At 45.9% G+C, this 20,653-nt stretch overlaps 1 protein-coding gene across 2 annotated transcripts in view; it reads left to right on the top strand.

Annotated features, from left to right (window-relative positions):
- LOC129560659 (uncharacterized) overlaps window positions 1–18,816 on the top strand; it is a 34,655-nt gene extending 15,839 nt beyond the window's left edge. Inside the window, exons 3-9 of one of the 2 annotated variants that reach the window (XM_088827601.1) lie at window positions 450–548; window positions 1,019–1,183; window positions 2,321–2,542; window positions 4,456–4,602; window positions 15,077–15,139; window positions 16,627–16,850; window positions 18,659–18,816. In XM_088827601.1, coding sequence (XP_088683727.1) covers window positions 1,073–1,183; window positions 2,321–2,542; window positions 4,456–4,602; window positions 15,077–15,139; window positions 16,627–16,850; window positions 18,659–18,803 — 912 coding nt within the window. In that variant the 5' untranslated portion in view covers window positions 450–548; window positions 1,019–1,072 and the 3' untranslated portion in view covers window positions 18,804–18,816. Of the gene's footprint in view, window positions 1–446; window positions 549–1,018; window positions 1,184–2,320; window positions 2,543–4,455; window positions 4,603–15,076; window positions 15,140–16,626; window positions 16,851–18,658 lie in introns of both variants that reach the window. The other variant, XM_088827600.1, reaches the window with a different exon arrangement.
- Window positions 18,817–20,653: the final 1,837 nt, after the last annotated feature.

Raw genomic sequence — 20,653 nt, 5'->3', positions numbered from 1 at the left:
GCTAACAGATGGCCTTGGGGTGCCATCAGCCTTTTTCCCAGAGGAACACTCCGAAGCCTGGTGGCCTTGTAGACCTTGCCTTTCTTCCTCACTCTCCCCAGTGGTTCTAGGTCACTTGTCTGTGTGTCGTTTAAGAATCTCTTCATCCACTTTGTTGTTAGGTTTATGTTTAGGAACGTTTCTCAGATGTCCCTGGGTCTTGAGAAGGCAGGCTTGGATTCTGGGTTCTCCCTTGCCGCGTGCCAGCCAGGTCGTGGTGGAGGCTGATGGCCGGTCTGAGTTGTGGTGGTCTGTGTGGTCTTGGGGTCAGCGGACCCCCTCTTCTCTGGGGGAGCAGGGAGATCCTTTGTGTGGAGCCTGGAGAGACTTGACAGGGTCAGTCTTCATTGTCTCGCTCTCTTTTTAACTTGTGTTTGCATTTAGTGACTCATTTAATTGTTTTCTAGAAGTTTCCGACTTCTACCAAGGAGGTAAATGTATATAGGAAGCAGCTCCTGGAAAGAGAAGAAGAACTCGCTGAGCTCAGAGCCGAAAGGAACAACACCAGGGTCAGTAGAGGGATTCTGACGTGTTGACATTTGCCCCACGGCAGTTACCTCTGGGCTCTGTGCTGCTGACTTTAAACTCTGTCTGATTTTCAAGTCATTTTTCACATCGTCCCACTGAGCAGACTGGGGTGGATCAGTTCGTGGTTCTCATACCTTGCTTCAAATTTATGATGAGAGCTAATGTAATTTTATTACATTTGAGGGGGAGTTCTCTTCACTTACATTTTTGTCCATGCTACACTTTGTGTGGGATCTTAGTTCCCCGACCAGGGATTAAAACCCATGACCCCTGCAGAAGTGTGGAGTCTTAACAACTGGGCCACCTGGGAAGTCCACTCTAACTTGAGACTGAACTGGCGGGTTTCTGACATGCCTTAGCATGGTTTCGGTTTTAGAGTGAGGCTGAGAGGAGTTACCGGCCCTGAATGCAAGTATGAGGTTGAAGGTGCTCCTTTGGCCCCACCCTGCAGCTGCTGCTGGAGCACCTGGAGTACCTGGTTTCCCGGAATGTGCCATCCCTCCAGATGACGGCGGGCAAGCAGCAGGAGCAGCCCTCAGCCAGCATGACCAGCGAGTTGGAGGTGCTCAGGGCGCTGAAATTTCTTTTTGACCACCACAAGGCCCTGGATGAGAAGGTACCAGCCACCCAACCTCCTGAATTTGTACACTTGCTGCCTTGTTAGGTGGATGATGCATGTATTTATGTAACTAGTTGACTTTTGAGCTTCTTGAATTCTTGTAAATACATTTTTTTCTGTAAGAAGTCAGAGTTTTATATGGTTAAAAAGCATTGCCTACGTATATGCTCAGTCATGTCTGTATCTTTGTGACCCTGTGGACTATAGCCCACCATGCTCCTCTCTTCATGGGGCTTCCCAGGCAAGAATACTGGAGTGGGTGGCCATCTTCTACTCCAGGGGATCTTCCCAACCCAGGGATCGAACCTGCCCTCTTGCGTTGGCAGGCGGGTTCTTTACCACTGAGCCACCTGGGAAGCCCCCAGTTAAAAAGTATTAGTTGGCATAAATGTCTCAAGGTTTATTATATTCTGTATATCAATTTGCAGTTAAAAACTGGGCAATATAATTAATTTAGGATAACATTTTGTTCTCTCAAACTTAGAATTTAAAGCTGTTAACAAGCAGATTTTCTTGATGTTAAGATCAATGAGAGCCATTAAAGATAATCTGTTACAGTAGCCATGTATTAGAGTGAGTATAGAATGAGGAGTGCACTAACGTGTATACACACATCAACACACAGTGACTCGACGCCTTGTATTTGAGTTCAGAGAGCGGTTAGGTATAGCACTCGAAAGGTGTCATTTGTTAGAAGAAGAATTAGGTGCTACACATAAAGAGGTAAGTTTGATCAGTCATCGTGTAATTTCAGTTAAAGGTTTGTCATTTGTATCCTTTCGTTTTAAAAATGTATGAAGGCTGTAGTGGTGGGAATCACATGCTATTTATCTTTCTGATTGAGGACCCGCCCACCTGGGGTATTTTAATGACTAGCAAACTAGACTTGTGGCTCAGAGCTGCAGGATCTCTTAAGCACCCCTTTGTCCAGGAGAAGACAAAGTCTGACTCTAATCACCCGGTTCTAATCGGGATGGACAAAATCACCAATGCACCATGTAGGTCTGAGCGGCCGTGAGGGTCCTGTGAACTCCCAGAGGTGCAGAAGGCAGTTTTGACCTCGCCGATTTCCTGGAAGTGCTGTGTCCCCTCCCTCCCAAAACAAGGCTGTCTAAGGCTTCCTTTCCCCCTCAGAGATCGTCTGATGGCTCTCTAAGCCACGAGCAAAACCTGGCTAAGATGAGTGAGCTCCAGGAAGTCATAGACAAGCAGTTGCGGGAGCAGAGCCAGATGAAAGAGCGCCTGGCAGCCCTCTCTGCCCACGTGAGAGAGCTGGAGGAGGACCTGGACACGGCCAGGAAGAAACTCCTCAAGTCTGAGGAAGTGAACATGAAACTGGAGCGGGATGTCCGCGAAGTGAGTGACGGCGGCCGTGTCTGTTGCCCTGAGGTGGTTGTGGGTCCCTTGTTCTCCCGGTGATCTCAGCCTCGGGATGGCTGCACGAGTAAGAGCAGAGCTCTGGTGAGACCACGACAGGCTGTCTCCCCGCCTCTGTGTCGAGGTCTCTGGGGTAGAAGAGGCCTGATCCAGGCGGTCCGTTGGCAGTGGACCAACATGAGGGTAGCCCTTGCGCTGTGCTGCACCCTGGGTGTGGACTCCTCATTTCTACAAGTTCTAGGGGGCCCAGTGTGTTCCTTTTAAAACATTCATTTATCCATTCATTCATTTCTTGGCATGTAGTTGCTTTACACTGCTGGATCAATTTCTGCTGTGCAGCAAACTGAATCAGTCATGTATATGTGTATATATATCTACGTATATCCCTGTTGTTTAGATTTCCTACCCATTTCCTTCACCACAGAGCACTGAGGAGCCTTCCCTGTGCTGTACACTAGGTCCTTACTGGCTGTTGACTTGATACGTAGTATCAGCAATGTATACATGCCAGCCCCAGTCTCCCAGTTCACACGCCCCCCCACCTGCCTGTCGAATGTATTCCTGACGATGCTGAGATTCCTTCTGATTCGCTCAGCCGAGTCTGGTGACGTCTGTGGAGGCCGTTCTCTCGGAGAGATGGGAGCATGCTGTGTGGGCTCTGCCGAGGCAGCTTGCCTGGCCGTCTTCTCTGGTTTGCTGAGCTTCCGCTCCTTGACAGGGATGTGTGACGGTGATCCCGGCGGTCAGACCAGTCGAGTGGCACTTGCTCACCCTCAGGTCCTCAGGCTCGAGCTGTGTAACCGCGTAGACTCCTGATGTTTCTGGCAGTCGTGTCTGCGGGTGTCATGATTTATGAGAAACTACCTAACGGTCATTGTGAAAACAGAAGAGTGCTGGGGGTTCAGGCCTCCTCCTGTGAGCCTCATCTCTCCTCTGTATGCAGACAGACAGCCCCCACCCTGCCCCACCCCTCCCCCGTGACACCGTCTCAGACAGAGCCCCTCCAGCATGTGTTCCAGCAGGTGTACTTGTTTAGTAGCTTGGTGTGAGGAATTCTGTGTGAGAACTCAAAACAGAAATATTTGCACATGTTTGTATAACCTTCTCACACTACTCTTTGGCAACAGGAGGAGATTAGGTGACAGAGTTTAATACGTTGAGAATTCTGGAAAAAGTGTTTTTAAGACCTTTCACTTTTAATATTAGGATTTGGCCTACATTGGTTACTTAGTGACCGCGGAGGGACCCAAAATGGATTTTGAGCTGGCAGACAGGAGTCGCACCAGCAGCAAGTTCTGGTCCTGGTTTGAGCATTTCATACATGTGGTTTAACTTTGCTTGAGAAGGCTGCCTCCAGTTGTGTTACACTTTGACTTCTGTTTCCACTCATTAATAGTCTTACTTTAATTTTGAGGAAATTGCATGAGATTTTTCCAACTTTTACCCGAGGAAACGAGCCTCAGAGCCCCCTCTTGGGTCTGTTGAAGGTCCCTCCCTGTTCTGGGTCAAGTCCGCCTGTATGGTGTAGCAGACAGAGGTCCTGACTTCATGCCAGATACCTTCCCTCCTGGAATTCTTGCAATAACAGGGTAGATTAGTATACTTTTTGTTTGCTGTTTGGATTTATTATATAGCAAAGAAGCTTGGTAAACCGATTAGTCGGGCAGAACATTCCGACAGATGGCTGCCCATCGTGGCAAATGTGACCTTTGAGGTAGGCGTGCTTTTGCTCACGTTCAAGAAAACTGCCACGTCTAGGAGTTTAATTTTGAGTACACTGACTTTATGTTTGATTTGAAACTTAGAATTTAGTCCAGCTTTGTTACTCTTAAGTGTATCGGAGTGTTCCATGATAACAACTTACCTTTTCTCCTCTGCAATGCCCGGTGTAGGCCATGGCCCAGAAGGAGGACTTGGAAAAGAGAATCATTACCCTAGAGAAACGCTCCCTCGCCACACAGCGTGAAGCTGCCTATGTGCATGATTTCAATGATAAACTTGAAAATGAAATCGCAAATGAGGATTCTATGCATCGACAGGTAATGGCCTTTACTGTACTGTGTCTGACTTTTATAGTATTGAATTACTGAGGAGGGAAGGTAAAGACCTTTTCATGTGACCTCCCACGCTGGAAATCAAGTCCCCGTGTAAAGTTCTTATGACCCTAAAACATGTACATCATGTAAATTATGTACATCACGGTATGTCATGGTAAATCATGATGTACATCATGGTAAATCATGGTAAATCAGCGTACTGGAAAGAAATACATTTTTTAAAATTTGGGGGTGACTGCAACTTGCAGGTTTGAATTATTTGGGACTTGGTTTAACCATTTTGTGGAATTCCTCTCCTGACTCCCTTGTTTTATTTGAACGTGAATCTGTTGGCTTGTTAGCGTTTTTACTGAAAGAGCACAGAGCAGCAGGGAACTTCAGGGCAGTGGGCTAGCCTGTTGAGAACTGGGTCATTGTGACAAAAGGCAGGGTTAGAGCTCCGGTCTGATTAGGATTTGTCCTTCCTATGTTTTGATGAGCCTTACTCGCTCCTGTTCCCGTGTGGTCTCAGATAATCAGGACTTAACCAGGAAAACCAAATCTGGCTTCTCTCAAACAAAGTGAGTCGGGCCGGTGTGTGCCAACATGTATCATTGGCCCCACCACAAAAATAAAACACTAGAAAGTCATTGAAATGTATGAGGTGGAATGCATTACGATATACAAAATAGTGGCTGCAAAAGGCAGATCAGAAAATACTACGTACCATATGCTATTGTTTACTGAGGGTTTTAAAGCCTCACGTGTCAGCACTGTCCCCACCATGCCTGTGTTCCTGGGCCTGGACTGCAGAGCCTCAGACGTGGGCTCCCAGGGGGCAGTGGTTCTGACTCCCATGGTGAGACCCACGGTGAGGCGCCCTCCCCGCTTAGGCAGAGAGCTCAATGTCTCCCAATCAGGGGTGCACTTCCTTACTTTCAGAACAGCTGCTCAGAGGCTGTTGAGCTTGGGATGCTGTTTATGACTAAGCCAGTTCAAAGTAAACTTTTGTTTTGCTTTAAAAATATTTGAATGCCGATGCCGTACTGTGGAAGCTGTGAGAGGTTTTGTTTCCTTGGGCTCAAAAATCACTGCAGACTGTGACTACAGCCATGAGATTTAAAAATGCTTACTCCTTCGAAAGCTATGACAAACCTAGACAGCATATTGAGAAGTAGAGACATCACTTTGCCGACAAAGGTCCGTATAGTCAAAGCTATCGTTTTTCCAGTAGTTACGTATGGGTGTGAAAATTGGACCATAAAGAAGGCTGAGCATTGAAGAACTGATGCTTTCGAACTGTGTTGCTGGAGAAGACTTTAACAGAAAATAAAACAGTGTCAGACTTTGTTTTTTTGGGCTCCAAAATCACTGCAGATGCTGATTGCAGCCATGAAATTAAAAGACGCTTACTCCTTGGAAGGAAAGTTATGATCAACCTTGATAATATATTAAAAAGCAGAGACATTACTTTGCCAACAAAGGTCCGTCTAGTCAAGGCTATGGTTTTTCCCATGGTCATGTATGGATGTGAGGGTTGGACTGTGAAGAAAGCTGATCGTCGAAAAATTGATGCTTTTGAACTGTGGTGCTGGAGAAGACTCTTGAGAGACCCTTGTACCGCAAGGAGATCCAGCCAGTCCATTCTGGGGGAGATCGATCCTGGGTGTTCATTGGAAGGACTGATGCTAAAGCTGAAGCTGCAATACTTTGGCCACCTCATGCGACGAGTTGACTCACTGGAAAAGACTCTGATGCTGGGAAAGGTTGGGGGCGGGAGGAGAAGGGGACGACCGAGATGAGATGGCTGGATGGCATCACCGACTCTATGGACATGAGTTTGAGTGAACTCCGGGAGTTGGTGATGGACAGGGAGGCCTGGCGTGCTGTGATTCATGGGGTCGCGGAGAGTCAGACACGACTGAGCGACTGAACTGAACTGAACCTGTTTTTTAATTTTTTAAGGTGGAAAATTTCAAACATGCACAAAAGTGGTATAATCATATACCACTTCTATAATATAGTATAATAAATGCCCATGACCCAGCAATTAGCCTCAGCAATTTCTAACACAGGGCCAGTCTCAAATAGATCATTCTTTTGTCTTCTCTCCATTTTTTTTTTTTTAATATAGTATGTCCTAAAACAGCTTTTTAAACCACGAGCTTGATGCTCATTTTATAAAACACAGACTTGCCAACTTTGTTATTACATTTAAAAATTGCTTGAGGTAATTATTTCCAGTTTTTTAATATGAATTTTCATATTGGAAAAGACCCTGATGCTGGGAAAGATTGAAGGCAGGAAGAGAGTGGGTGACAGAGGATGAGATGGTTGGACGGCATCACCAACTCAATGGACATGAGTTTGAGCAAGTTCTGGGAGTTGGTGATGGACAGGGAAGCCTGGCGTGCTGTGATTCATGGGGTCGCACAGTCAGACACGACTGAGCAAGTGAACTGAACTGAATATGAATTATCATTGGGAGAAAAACTATGGCCAAGCTAGACAGCATATTAAAAAGCAGAGACATTACTTTGCCACCAAAGGAACACCTAGTTACAGCTATGGTTTTTCCAGTAGTCATGTATGGATGTGAGAGTTGGACCGTAAAGAAGCTGAGCACCAAAGAATCGATGCTTCTGAACTGAGGTGTTGGAGAAGAATCTTGAGAGTCCCCTGGACTGCATGGAGATCAATCAATCCTAAAGGAAATCAGTCCTGAATATGCATTGGAAGGACTGATGCTGAGGCTGAAGGTTCAGTACTTTGGCCACCTGATGCAAAGAACTGACAGATTGGAAAAGACCCTGATGCTAGGAAAGATCGAAGGCAGGAGGAGAAGGTGCGACAGAGGACGAGACGGTTGGATGGCATCACTGACCCGATGGACGTGAGTTTGAGCAACTTCTGGGAGATAGTGAAGGACAGGGAAGCCTGGCATGCTGCAGTCCATGGGGTCACAAAGAGTCAGACACGCCTGAACAACAGCAATCATTACAAAGAATTTAAGTGATGTTGCATGTAAAGAAAAATATGTGAACGTCTATCTCCACTGGCTTTTTTCCCAAAATGAATTTTCTCACCTTTTGCTTTATAACTTGAATTCATTTTACCCCCTTAAACCAGACTCAAGCTTCTGTTTATGTACTGGGAATTTTCTCTACCAACGTGTGTGTAAGCTGATCCCCTTTAAAGTCTGCTTGTTTCTGAGTGTAAATTTGCTTGCTCCCCAAGCTCCTCCAACAGGTAATGGCTGGTGACACTAAGGTCCCCCAGGTGCTCAGCCAAAGCGAAGCATTGGGAGTGACCTTTGACTAGTGAAGACCCTGCCTCTCTCTGCCCCTGCCCGTCTGCTCTGGGGATGCTCAAGAGCCCACCAGAGGTGGCCGTGGGAGGGGACCGCCTCGAGAACCAGCGCACAGGCTGCTCACGTCACGGCTCCCCGGTGCTTTTATTTATTTATTTATTTTTTGGTAATTAATTTATTTTGTATTGGAGGCAAATTATTTTACAATATTATATTGGTTGGTTTTGCTATACACTGACATGAATTCGCCCCGGGTTTACATAAGTTCCCCCTCCTGAACCCCCCTCCCACCTCCCTCCTCCCTTTATCCTCCCTCTGGGTCATCCCCGCATGCCAGCCCCGAGCATCCTATAACATGCATTGACCCTGAACTAGTGATTCGTTTCACATATAACAACATACGTGTTTCAATGCCATTCTCCCAAATCATCCCACCCTCACCCTCTCCCATAGAGTCCCAAAGACTGTTCTATACATCTGTATCTCTTTTGCTGTCTCGTATACAGGTTATCATTTGCATCTTTCTAAATTCCATATATATGCGTTAATATACTGTATTTGTATTTTTCTTTCTGGCTTACTTCACTCTGTATAATAGGCTCCAGTTTCATCCACCTCATTAGAACTGATTCAAATGTTTTCTTTTTAATGGCTGAATAATACTCCATTATGTATATGTACCAAAGCTTTCTTATCCATTCGTCTGCAGATGGACATCTAGGTTGCTTCCATGTCCGGGCTATTATAAACAGTGCTGCAGTGAACATTGGAGTACATGTGTCTCTTTCAATTCTGGTTTCCTCAGTGTGTATGCCCAGGAGTGCGATTGCTGGATCATATGGCAGTTCTATTTCCAGTTTTTTGAGGAATCTCCACACTGTTCTCCACAGTGGCTGTACTAGTTTGCATTCCCACCAACAGTGTAAGAGGGTTCCTTTCTCTCCACATCCTCTCCAGATTTATTGCATGTAGACTTTTGGATAGCAGCCATTCTGATTGGTGTGAAATGGTATCTCATTGTGGTTTTGATTTGCATCTCTCTGATTATGAGGGATGTTGAGCATTTTTTCATGTGTTTGTTAGCCATCTTTATGTCTTCTTTGGAGAAATGTCTGTTTAGTTCTTTGGCCCATTTTTTGATTGGGTCATTTATTTTTCTGGAATTGAGCTGCAGGAGCTGCTTGTATATTTTGGAGATTAATCCTTTATCAGTTGCTTCATTTGCCATTATTTTCTCCCATTCTGAAGGCTGTCTTTTCACCTTACTTATAGTTTCCTTTGCTGTGCAGAAGCTTTTGATTATAATTAGGTCCCATTTGTTTATTTTTGCTTTTATTTCCAATATTCTGGGAGGTGGGTCATGGAGGATCCTGCTGTGATTTATGTCGGAGAGTGTTTTGCCTACGTTCTCCTCTAGGAGTTTTATAGTTTCTGGTCTTACATTTAGCGCTCTAATCCATTTTTAGTTTATTTTTGTGTATGGTGTTAGGAAGTGTTCTAGTTTCATTCTTTTACAAGTGGCCGACCAGTTTTCCCAGCACCACTTGTTAAAGAGACTGTCTTTTCTCCATTTTATATTCTTGCCTCCTTTGTCAAAGATGAGGTGTCCATAGGTGCGTGGATTTATCTCTGGGCTTTCTATTTTGTTCCGTTGATCTATATTTCTGTCTTTATGCCAGTACCATACTGTCTTGATGACTGTGGCTTTGTAGTAGAGCGTGAAGTCCGGCAGGTTAATTCCCCCAGTTCCATTTTTCTTCCTCAAGATTGCTTTGGGTATTCGAGATTTTTTGTATTTCCATACAAATTGTGAGATTATTTGTTCTAGTTCTGTGAAAAATATTGTTGGTAGCTTGATAGGGATTGCATTGAATGTATAAATTACTTTGGGTAGTATACTCATTTTTACAATATTTATTCTTCCAATCCATGAACATGGTATATTTCTCCATCTATTAGTGTCGTCTTTGATTGCTTTCAGTAGCATTTTATAGTTTTCTATGTACAAGTCTTTTGTTTCCTTAGGTAGATATATTCCTAAGTATTTAATTCTTTTCGTTGCAACAGTGAATGGAATAGTTTCCTTAATTTCTCTTTCTATTTTCTCATTATTAGTGTATAGGAATGCAAGGGATTTCTGTGTGTTGATTTTATATCCTGCAACGTTACTGTAATCATTGATTAGCTCTAGTAGTTTTCTGGTAGAGCCTCTAGGGTTTTCTGTGTAGAGGATCATGTCATCAGTGAACAATGATAGTTTTACTTCTTCTTTTCGAATTTGTATTCCTTTTATGTCTTTTTCTGCTCTGATTGCTGTGGCCAAAACTTCCAGGACTATGTTGAATAGTAGTGGTGAGAGTGGGCACCCTTGTCTTGTTCCTGACTTTAGGGGAAATGCTTTCAGTTTTTCACCATTGAGGATAATGTTTGCTGTGAGTTTGTCATATATACCTTTTATTATGTTGAGGTATGTCCCTTCTATTCCCACTTTCTGGAGGGTTTTTATCATAAATGGATGTTGAATTTTGTCGAAGACTTTCTCTGCATCTATTGAGATAATCATATGATTTTTATTTTTCAGTTTGTTAATGTGGTGTATTACGCTGATTGATTTGCGGATATTGAAGAAAACTTGCATTCCTGGGATAAAGCCCACTTGGTCATGATGTATGATCTTCTTAATGTGTTGTTGGATTCTGATTGCTAGAATTTTGTTAAGGATTTTTGCATCTATGTTCATCAGTGATATTGGCCTGTAGTTTTCTTTTTTTGTGGGGTCTTTACCAGGTTTTGGGATTAGGGTGATGGTGGCCTCATAGAATGTGTTTGGAAGTTTCCTTTCCTCTGCTATTTTCTGGAAGAGTTTGAGTAGAATAGGTGTTAGCTCTTCTTTAAATTTTTGGTAGAATTCGGCAGTGAAGCCGTCTGGACCTGGGCTTTTGTTTGCTGGAAGAATCCTGATTACAGCCTCTAGTTCCGTGCTTGTGATGGGTCTGTTCAGATTTTCTATTTCTTCCTGGTTCAGTTTTGGAAAGTTGTACTTTTCTAGGAATTTGTCCATTTATTCCAGGTTATTCATTTTATTGCCATATAATTGCTGATAGTATTCTCTAATAATCCTTTGTATTTCTGTGTTGTCAGTTGTGATCTCTCCATTTTCATTTCTAATTTTATTGATTTGGTTCTTCTCCCTATGTTTCTTGATAAGTCTGGCTAGTGGTTTGTCAATTTCATTTACCTTCTCAAGGAACCAGCTTTTGGCTTTGTTGATTTTTGCTATGGTCTCTTTTGTTTCTTTTGCATTTATCTCTGCCCTAATTTTTACAATTTCTTTCCTTCTACTGACCCTGGGGTTCTTCATTTCTTCCTTTTCTAGTTCTTTAGATGTAGAGTTAGGTTAATCAGTTGACTTTTTTCTTGTTTCTTGAGGTGTGCCTGTATTGCTATGAACTTCCCCCTTAGCACTGCTTTTACAGTGTCCCAGAGGTTTTGGGTTGTTGTGTTTTCATTTTCCTTCATTTCTATGCATATTTTGATTTCTCTTTTGATTTCTTCTATGATTTGTTCATTATTCAGCAGCGTGTTGTTCAGCCTCCATATGTTGGCATTTTTAATAGTTTTTCTCCCGTAATTGAGATCTAATCTTACTGCATTGTGGTCAGAAAAGATGCTTGGAATGATTTCAACTTTTTTGAAGTTACCAAGGCTAGATTTATGGCCCAGGATGTGATCTATCCTGGAAAAGGTTCCATGTGCTCTTGAGAAAAAGGTGAAATTCATTGTTTTGGGGTGAAATGTCCTATAGATATCTATTAGGTCTAACTGGTCTATTGTATCATTTAAAGTTTGTGTTTCCTTGTTAATTTTCTGTTTAGTTGATCTATCCATAGATGTAAGTGGGGTATTAAAATCTCCCACTATTATTGCATTATTGTTAATTTCCCCTTTCATACTTGTTAGTAATTGTCTTAAATATTGTGGTGCTCCTATGTTGGGTGCATAAATATTTATAATTGTTATATCTTCATCTAGGATTGATCCTTTGATCATTATGTAGTTTCCTTCTTTGTCTCTTTTCACAGTCTTTGTTTTAAAGTCTATTTTATCTGATATGAGTATTGCTACTCCTGCTTTCTATTGGTCTCTATTAGAATGGAATATCTTTTTCAGCCCTTCACTTTCAGTCTGTATGTGTCCCTCGTTTTGAGGTGGGTCTCTTGCAGACAACATATATGGGGGTCTTGTTTTTGTATCCATTCAGCCAGCCTTTGTCTTTTGGTTGGGACATTTAACCCATTTACGTTTAAGGTAATTATTGATAAGTACGATCCTGTAGCCATTTTCTTTATTGCTTTGGGTTCGAGTTTATACACCCTTTCTGTTTTTCCTGTCTAGAAAAAATCCTTTAGCATTTGTTGGAGAGCTGGTTTGGTAATGCTGAATTCTCTCAGCTTTTGCTTGTCTGTAAAGCTTTTGATTTCTCCTTCATATTTGAATGAGATCCTTGCTGGGTACAGTAGTCTGGGCTGTAGGTTATTTTCTTTCATCACTTTAAGTATGTCTTGCCATTCCCTCCTGGCCTAAAGAGTTTCTGTTGAAAGATCAGCTGTTATCCTTATGGGAATCCCCTTGTGTGTTATTTGCTGTTTTTTCCCTTGCTGCTTTTAATATTTGTTCTTTGTGTTTGATCTTTGTTAATTGGATTAATATGTGTCTTGGAGTATTTCGCCTTGGGTTTATCCTGTTGGGGACTCTCTGGGTTTCTTCGACTTGGGTGATTATTTCTTTCCCTATTTTAGGGAAGTTTTCAACTATTATCTCCTCAAGTATTCTTTCATGGTCTTTCTTTTTGTCTTCTTCTTCTGGGATTCCTATGATTCGAATGTTGGAGCGTTTAACATTGTCCCAGAGGTCTCTAATATTGTCCTCATTTCTTTTAATTTGTTTTTCTTTTTTCCTCTCTGTTTCATTTATTTCTACAATTCTATCTTCTAGCTCGCTTATCCTGTCTTCTGCCTCTGTTATTCTACTGTTTGTTCCCTCCAGAGTGTTTCTGATCTCATCTATTGCATTATTCATTGTATATTGATTCTTTTTTATTTCCTCTAAGTCCTTATTAAACCTTTCTTCCATCTTCTCAATCCTTTTCTCCAGGTTATTTATCTGTAACTTCATTTTGCTTTCAAGATTTTGAATCATTTTCACCACCAAAATTCGAAATTCTTTGTCGGGTAGATTCCCTATATCTTCCTCTTTTGTTTGTGTTGGTGGGCATTTATCTTGTTCCTTTACTTGCTGGGTATTTCTCTGCCTCTTCATCTTGCTTATAATGCTTTGCTTGGGATGGCCTTTCCCTCTTCTGGCCGTTTGTGGAATTCTCTTTATTATGTAGTTTCCTCACTGTGTGTGGGGTTGGACAGGTGACTTGTCAAGGTTCCCTGGTTATGGAAGCTTGTGTCGGTGTTCTGGTGGGTGGAGCTGGATTTGTTCTCTCTGGAGTGCAATGAAGTGTCCAGTAATGAGTTATGAGATGTCAGTGGGTTTGGAGTGACTTTGGGCAGCCTGTATATTGAAGCTCAGGGCTAGTTTCCTGTGTTACTGGAGAATTTGCGTGGTATGTCTTGCTCTGGAACTTGTTGACCCTTGGGTGGTGCTTGGTTTTAGTGTAGGTATGGAGACGTTTGATGAGCTCCTATCGATTAATGTTCCCTGGAGTCAGGAGTTCTCTGGTGTTCTCAGGATTCGGGCTTAAGCCTCTTGCCTCTGGTTTTTGGTCTTATTCTTGGAGTAGCCTCTAGACGTCTCTATCTGTCATTTCCAAGGTGGTTCCCTCTGTTTTAGCTTCTGTTTGCTTGTCTCTTCAGTGTCTAATTTCCGCCCTGATACTAGGGGGTGGGTGGACACTTTTTAAGGCTCAGTTGTTCAGTCCTGTTCTGGGAAGGGAGGAACGCTGCAGACGAATATCTCTGGCATCTGTGGGGAGTGCTCGCAGCGTCTCGGCCACACTGGGTTTGCCCCGGTTCACAGCACGTACGCTGTCCCAGTCTACACTGCACAGGCTCTAGGTTGCTCTGCCGGGAACTGTCCGAGGCCAGTGCCGGGTTGTATGCACTTCCCAGGTCTGAGCGGCTCAAGTTCAGGTTCTCAGGTACTCCAAAAAGGCGCAGACTTGGTTGGGCCTGCGTTTTGTGCCTTCCCTGGTCCGAGCAGCTCAGGGGACCAGGTGTTTGGCGAGCGCGGTCTCTGCGACTTATCGCCTCCCCAGTCCCCGCCACTCAGTTTTCTGGGTGTAAAACCGGCGCACCTTCTCAGGGGGATATCGACCGGCCCGAGCCCAAAACGTCTTGACTAGCAAGAAGCCTGTCTGCAGTTTGTATCAGATGCCTTTCTGGGGCTGCGGTTGCCCGCTCCGGCTCTGGCTGCGCTCCCTGCCTGTCTCGGCGGGGGATGGGGGATGGGCCGACCGCAGCCGGCTCACTCTGCTCAGTCCTTTATTCTGTGAGTGGGGCTGGCCGAGTCTTAGGTTAGAGCTTTCCGCCTTTTCGTGGGGAAGCTGTCCCACAGTCTGCTTTGCTCTCCCCAGTTCTCTCAAAATGTTCTCGCGGCATTCAAGCCCAGTCCTCTCTCTAAGTTCAGCCAGCTCCTCCATGCCCAGCCCCCGCTTGCTAATGGCGTATGCAGGCGTCTGCGCTGCTTCTCTGCTGGGAGTTACCGTTTGGCGGGTAATCTGTGGGTTTTAAAAAAAATCTTAAAAAAAAAAAAGAGGGTTATGTGGCCCTCTGAGCTTCCAAGGCTCGCCACAGATTCGCCATTGAGAGTGTTTCCCGGTGTTTGGAAACTTCTCTCTTTTTAAAGCCTCCCTTCCAGGAACGGAGCTCCATCCTTACTTCTTTTGTCTCGCTTTTTATCTTTTATGTTTTTTCCTACCTCCTTTCGAAGACAATGGGCTGCTTTTCTGGGTGCCTGACGTCCTCTGCCAGCATTTAGAAGTTGTTTTGTGGACTTTACTCTGCGTTCAAATGTTCTTTTGATGAATTTGTGGGGGAGAGAGTGGTCTCGCCGTCCTATTCCTCCGCCATCTTGTTCCTTCTCCCCTCCCCGGTGCTTTTAAAAGAAGGACCGTACTTTGCTCTTGAAGTTCATGAGTTTTTGTTTTTCCTGTTGTAGGCAAGGCAGGGAGATGACGTGAAGGAAGAACACAATAAGAGAATGGATGATCTGGAGGATAAGGTGAGCCAGCCCCATGGCCCCTTTACAAAGAGGCACATCTGGCGTGGCCTGTCCCGGCTTGGTCTGTGTGTGGGGAAAAGCTCCAGGACAGGAGTTGGAAAACTGTTCCCAAGAGGGCCTCAGAGTGAATGTCTTTACTGGTTACGAATAATTGAGTAGCAACATTTCATGCTAGTCAATAAGCGTGACAGCATCCACAGGCAGTGTGTAAAGGAACAGACGTAGACGTGTGCCCACAACCCTTACAGAAAGCATCAGTGAGCCAGATCCCCCGATGGCCCCAGTGTTAGCAGCCGCCGTGCTCGAACTTTATTCTCGGTCCACCCTCACCCCTTCGTTTCTTTCTTAGAAGTTTATTTCTGGGGCTTTGCTGGCAGTCCAGGGGTTGAGAGCCCCCGCGGAGCTGCCCTGCGGGGCAGGGCACACTGCCTGCTTGCAGAGAGCTGGAGACCAGGCAGGGAGGAGTACAGTAGAGGCCGCTCCCAGGGAACTTTCAGAGACTCGCAGCAGGCGCTGCAGGGAGCCCTGGAGGAGGAATCTGCTGGTTCCCGTTGTGCGATTTGAAGGCGCGGGGGTGAATGGGGGTGAACCAATAGGCAGTTGGTTCGCTGGAGCGGAGCAGGAATGATGGCAGGTGGTCCTGGAGCCAGCGAAGGGGGTGGCCCTGCCCTGGGGAAGGGTCGTGACGAAGACAGGGGGTGAGGGCACTGGCCCCGGGAGACAGGGTGCCGGCAAGCCAGCATCTCGAGGCTGCCCCTCAGTTGCTTTGAGGTCATGTCTGGGAAAAGAAGGCAGGACCTGGGTGACAGTGGGGCAGGGGGGACATTTGCGGAGAGAAGGGTGTGAGATGTGAGAGCGGGAGGGCGGCACGGGGCCCTGCAGGCACGCTCCCGTGCGTCTCTGATGACAGAGCCGCCCTTGCAGTGCGAGGGGCCGCCGCCCAGAACAGCCGAGGGCCTGTGCCCCGAGAGGAGAGCTGCGGCGGGGCTGGCCCTCCTGTCCGCTGGCTGCCCCTGCTCTCTCCTGTCCGTGGGAGTTCAGACCAGCCTGGAAAACGGAGGGCTGGGAACCTGGGAGGATGGCCCTCCTCGGTGAACCAGTACAAGTGATGACAGCTGAGGTGGACCCAGCGGCTCTGGAGCTGAAGGATTGCTTTTCCTTATTTTCCTTCAGCCTGGCTGATGGGGGCATGGATGTATTTTTTTTAATGTTTGCTTTCTGTCCCTGACTCCATCAGCCCTCGCTTGTGAATAACCTCATAGGATTGCCTTCTGTCCACGCTAAGAGCTGAGTGTCACCAGGCCATATGGGAACTGAATTCTCCTCCTGCCCGTTTCTTCAGTACTGCTCGCTTAAGAGATGCCAGTGTCTCCTAAGCATGGCCCATTTATCCTCAGTCAGGGCTTCCATGTAAAATTGTGTTCAGTTCCTGATAGACTTGAGCTTCCCTGAATGTCGCTGACGAGACGTGGTCCTCTCGTGCCCAGGTGCAGACCCTGAAGGAACAGGGCTGGGATCGCGCGCAGCAAGCCAGCGTGCTGGCCAACATGGCCCAGGCGTTCGAGAGTGACGAGGGCGTGTCTGATGGCAAGGGCGACGGGGTCACCCTCTTCAGCTCGGCCACTCAGCTGTCACCCAGCGGGCAGAACGATGGTGAGACTCCGACTGTGATGCTTCAGGGGCAGCTGGACACCATCATCGAAGAGATCCGGTGGGTGCGCCTGATGCCAGCTCCCCGGAAACTCGGTTTCCCTGGGGAACTGTCTTCTCCTTAGAGAAGTCTGAGTGTTCCATAGTAAGAAAACTGACTTCATGTCTGCCTCAAGAATTTTCAGTTCCAAGATTGCCCTTGATTCTAGAGCTCAGTCAGCCAGGGCGTTCTGTCCACAGTGTGGTGTCAGCACTCTGTGGGGGGCATTGTGGGGTGTCCCCGCCTCAGCTCTGAGCCCCAAGTTGGGTGAGGTGCTGAGGCGGTGTCCCCTGCAGCCCGTGCACCCTCCAGCACTGAGGGCGTGCCCTCCTGTGTCGCTCAGAGCCTCCCACGTTCTGGTGAAAAGCCGCCTGGATCAGTAAAGCTGGGGTTTTGTGGTTAGCAAATTCCCACTCAGATCTGCATTTTCCCTTTTAACTTAATACCGTGTGAAGATTGGCATGTTGGAAGACAGTGGTCCAAGGACATGTGTTTGAGTTTTACTCATCTCATCAGTAGATTTAAGAAGTTTTCTTTAGACATCGTCTTGGCAGTTATAGCAATTTACTAAAGGGGACAGAATCCAAAGGCCCGCCTAGTGGTGAGCAGGGGGCCTTGGGCCTGGGTACAGCCGGGTGGCTGGGGGCCCCGAGGCCTGCCTGGTGCCACACCCGCACAGCGGTTCCCCTGTCCCTAGTCCACGTTCAGAGTGGCTGCAGGCCGGCGACCCTGCACAGGACCTGGCAGAGCTGCTGCTCAGATTGTTCTCGCCACGTCAGCTGAGGCCGAGGTGCCCGTCCCTGTCAGCCGAGCGTGGGGGGACTGGGGGAAAGGCAGGGGATGGATGGCACAACCAGCAAATGCAGGTTGTGCCACCTCACTTTTGACGCCATAGACGGACTGCTTTGTAGGCCGTGTTTGAGCACAGACGAGCTCAGAAAGATTGTCTTTCCCCATCCCCGCAGGAAATATGGAATGGTTATATATTAATATTCTTATTTTTACAGCAAGTTGTCAGGTAAAAGTGATTTTTCCTTATACAACAAGTTGACTTGATGTAATGGTAAATTCTGTCCATCAACTTATCAACACTGAAAAACTTTCAAGATGTATAAGTAGAAGTGAAACTGGAGAGTTTAGTTCCTGTAAGAATCTTATATTTTAATTTGAAAACCATTTTATTTGCATAATCGAGTATTTAAACTGCTGTATAACATCCTCCATGACACACTAGGGGAGAAGAGCAGTAACCATGAATTCTAGGTTAATACGGCACATTGACATGAATCCAGAAACTCACATAAAGCTGGGGGAGAACTTCATCAAGTGATGCGTTTGTACATACACAGCCTCAAAAAAAAAAAAAAAAAGATCAACTCAGCACTTCATCTGGTCTGGGGACTTGTATTTAGAAACTCCAGCTTGTTCGTGAATCTCTGTTTTGACTGTACAGATTTCCCGATTCCCAGTGGAAAAGACTTGAGGCACTGACGTGCATCTCTGCCCTGAGAGCAGGGAAAAGGTAGAGGTTGTCAACTTCAGGTATCTCCTCACAGGGAGAGAGTCGCCATCCAGGCCCCGTCAGAATGTTAGAGTAAATAAGTGTAATCAAACGTGAATGATCAGGGGCCACTTTGTAAGACTCAGTGCTAGTTACTCTAAGTTTGAGAATATTCAAAAGAGGGAAAGTTGAACCTTTTTGCTGAGATGTTAATTGAGCAACTGTTCCTGGAATTTGCTAATCGTGACACAGAATGCCAGCCCAAATGTGTTGTCGAGACACACTCCCCTGGTGACAAAGGCACGTGACGGGTTTTATTCTATTTTAGGTTGATCGAAGAGAAGAACACGGAGCAGTCGGCCGAGGAGACTGAGAGCCGTGTGGGCAGCGGGAGCTTAGGCAACCTCCGTCATTTTATTTATTTTTTATTTATTTATTTATTTTTTCAGCTTGTCAAATTTATATTTTATTAAAGGGATGTCTATGTGTCCTGTCAATGGCTTTATGTCTTCTTTCAGTGTATTTATTTATTTATTATTATTATTCTTTTTGGAGGCTAATTACTTTACAATACTATATTGGTTGGTTTTGCCATACATACTCCCTCAACCTGTATCCCGCCTCCTCGCTTCCGAGCTCCTGCTCGCCCAGCAGTGGGCGCTCCAAGCCCCAAAGGAGGTGGCACAGCCCGCCGCAGGAAGTAGACAAGCTGGGCATCACGACTGGGATATGTGTCTGCCTCCTCCCTGCCGCGTCCCTCCCCCAGCACACTGGTTTTCTTTTGTTTGTTTGTTTTTTCTCTTTTTACCCAGAAGAAAATCAGGTACATTTGCTACGCTCAGAGGTCTAAGATTTTTTAAAACTGCCTAGTCTTTAATCATTCCATAATGGCACCGTGACAAATTCAGTTCAGTTCAGTTCTGGACCACTGGCTTACCACGTCATCGTGAACTCAGCCAGAGCCTGCCTCTGTAACATTGGGCCTGGCCTGTGCTGGGCACAGCAGCTGCAGGGAAGTTTCTCTTCTCAGGGAGCAGACAGCTTCATGAAAGTAACCATAGGCAGCTCTCATGGCGTGTGAAAACCGTGCCGCACATTTTCCACTGGGGATGCCTGGTTGCAGGGTGCAGGGCATGTGGTGGGGACAAAACCCAAGAATCTCAACTGGTCTGCTTGCTGATGGGCCTGGCCGTGCGCTCAGGCCAGCTCTACGTGTGAAACCAGGTTAAAAGCCGGGGGCCCCAGGGAAGAAGTCGGGCTTCCTCACTCTTCCGAGTCTAAAAACAGGATGACTACCTAGGGCTTTTGGTGACAGAGTGTGTGGCTCTAAAGCACATGTCCCAGCTTGCTTCCATGTTTAGCTTAGGTTTTGTGAGTGCATTGCTCTTTACCCCATGAAATCACATGTATAACACTCTGCTTTGTAATTGCACTTGCATTATCACTGTTTCCGTTACCACCCATTTCATGTTAGCTATGTTGTTAGTCAGCATATAATTAAATTCACTGTGAATCATTTTAGTGGCATGTGAAGTGGTAACTAGTCCATGTTGTGGTCTTCTGACACGCTGTTTTTATAATTTGCATCATTGACTAAGTAGTTGAAATTTAAAATTCTTTGACGATTTCTCTGTGGTTTCATGCTTGATTTCTTTCCGAGTATTTGTAAAAGAACAGTTCTGTATACGTTTTCCTTGCTGTTGGACTTCTCTGACGGTGTGTCTGCTTTCGTGATTGGTTTTGATTTCCTGTCTCATCCTGCTGTCTGCTTAGTTGTTGTCAGTCAGGCAACGGTCAATCAGTCGTTGTCAATCAGCTGTCGTTTGCCCATCCGTCTCCCCTCCCCCGTCCTCCCACTTGCTCTGGTCATACCAGTGCTGTGGTCCACAGTGTGTGTCCCCTTAGTCGGGTTTGTGCTTTGTCTTCATGTCTCATTAAATGGTGTGTTTCCCCCATAGCAGTAAGTTTGAATTAGCGTATCACTAAGCAGTTACAGGAGAAGGCAATGGCACCCCCACTCCAGTACTCTCGCCTGGAAAATCCCATGGACGGAGGAGCCTGGTAGGCTTCAGTCCATGGGGTCGCGAAGAGTCAGACACGCCTGAGTGACTTCACTTTCCGTTTTCACTTCCATGCATTGGAGAAGGAAATGGCAACCCACTCCAGTGTTCTTGCCTGGAGAATCCCAGGGACGGGGGAGCCTGGTGGGCTGCCATCTATGGGGTCGCACAGAGGGGACACGACTGAAGCGACTTAGCAGCAGCAGCAGCAGCAGCATGCAGTTATAAGCATAATGTAGATGGATCCTAAACTACATAACGTG

This window comes from Moschus berezovskii, chromosome 18 (genome assembly GCF_049115385.1).
Source record: "Moschus berezovskii isolate FMDL1 chromosome 18, NW_MosBer_1.0, whole genome shotgun sequence".
Taxonomy (NCBI): domain Eukaryota; kingdom Metazoa; phylum Chordata; class Mammalia; order Artiodactyla; family Moschidae; genus Moschus; species Moschus berezovskii.
Note: the sequence above shows the minus strand (reverse complement) of the source record. Positions and strands in the feature narration are given on the sequence as shown.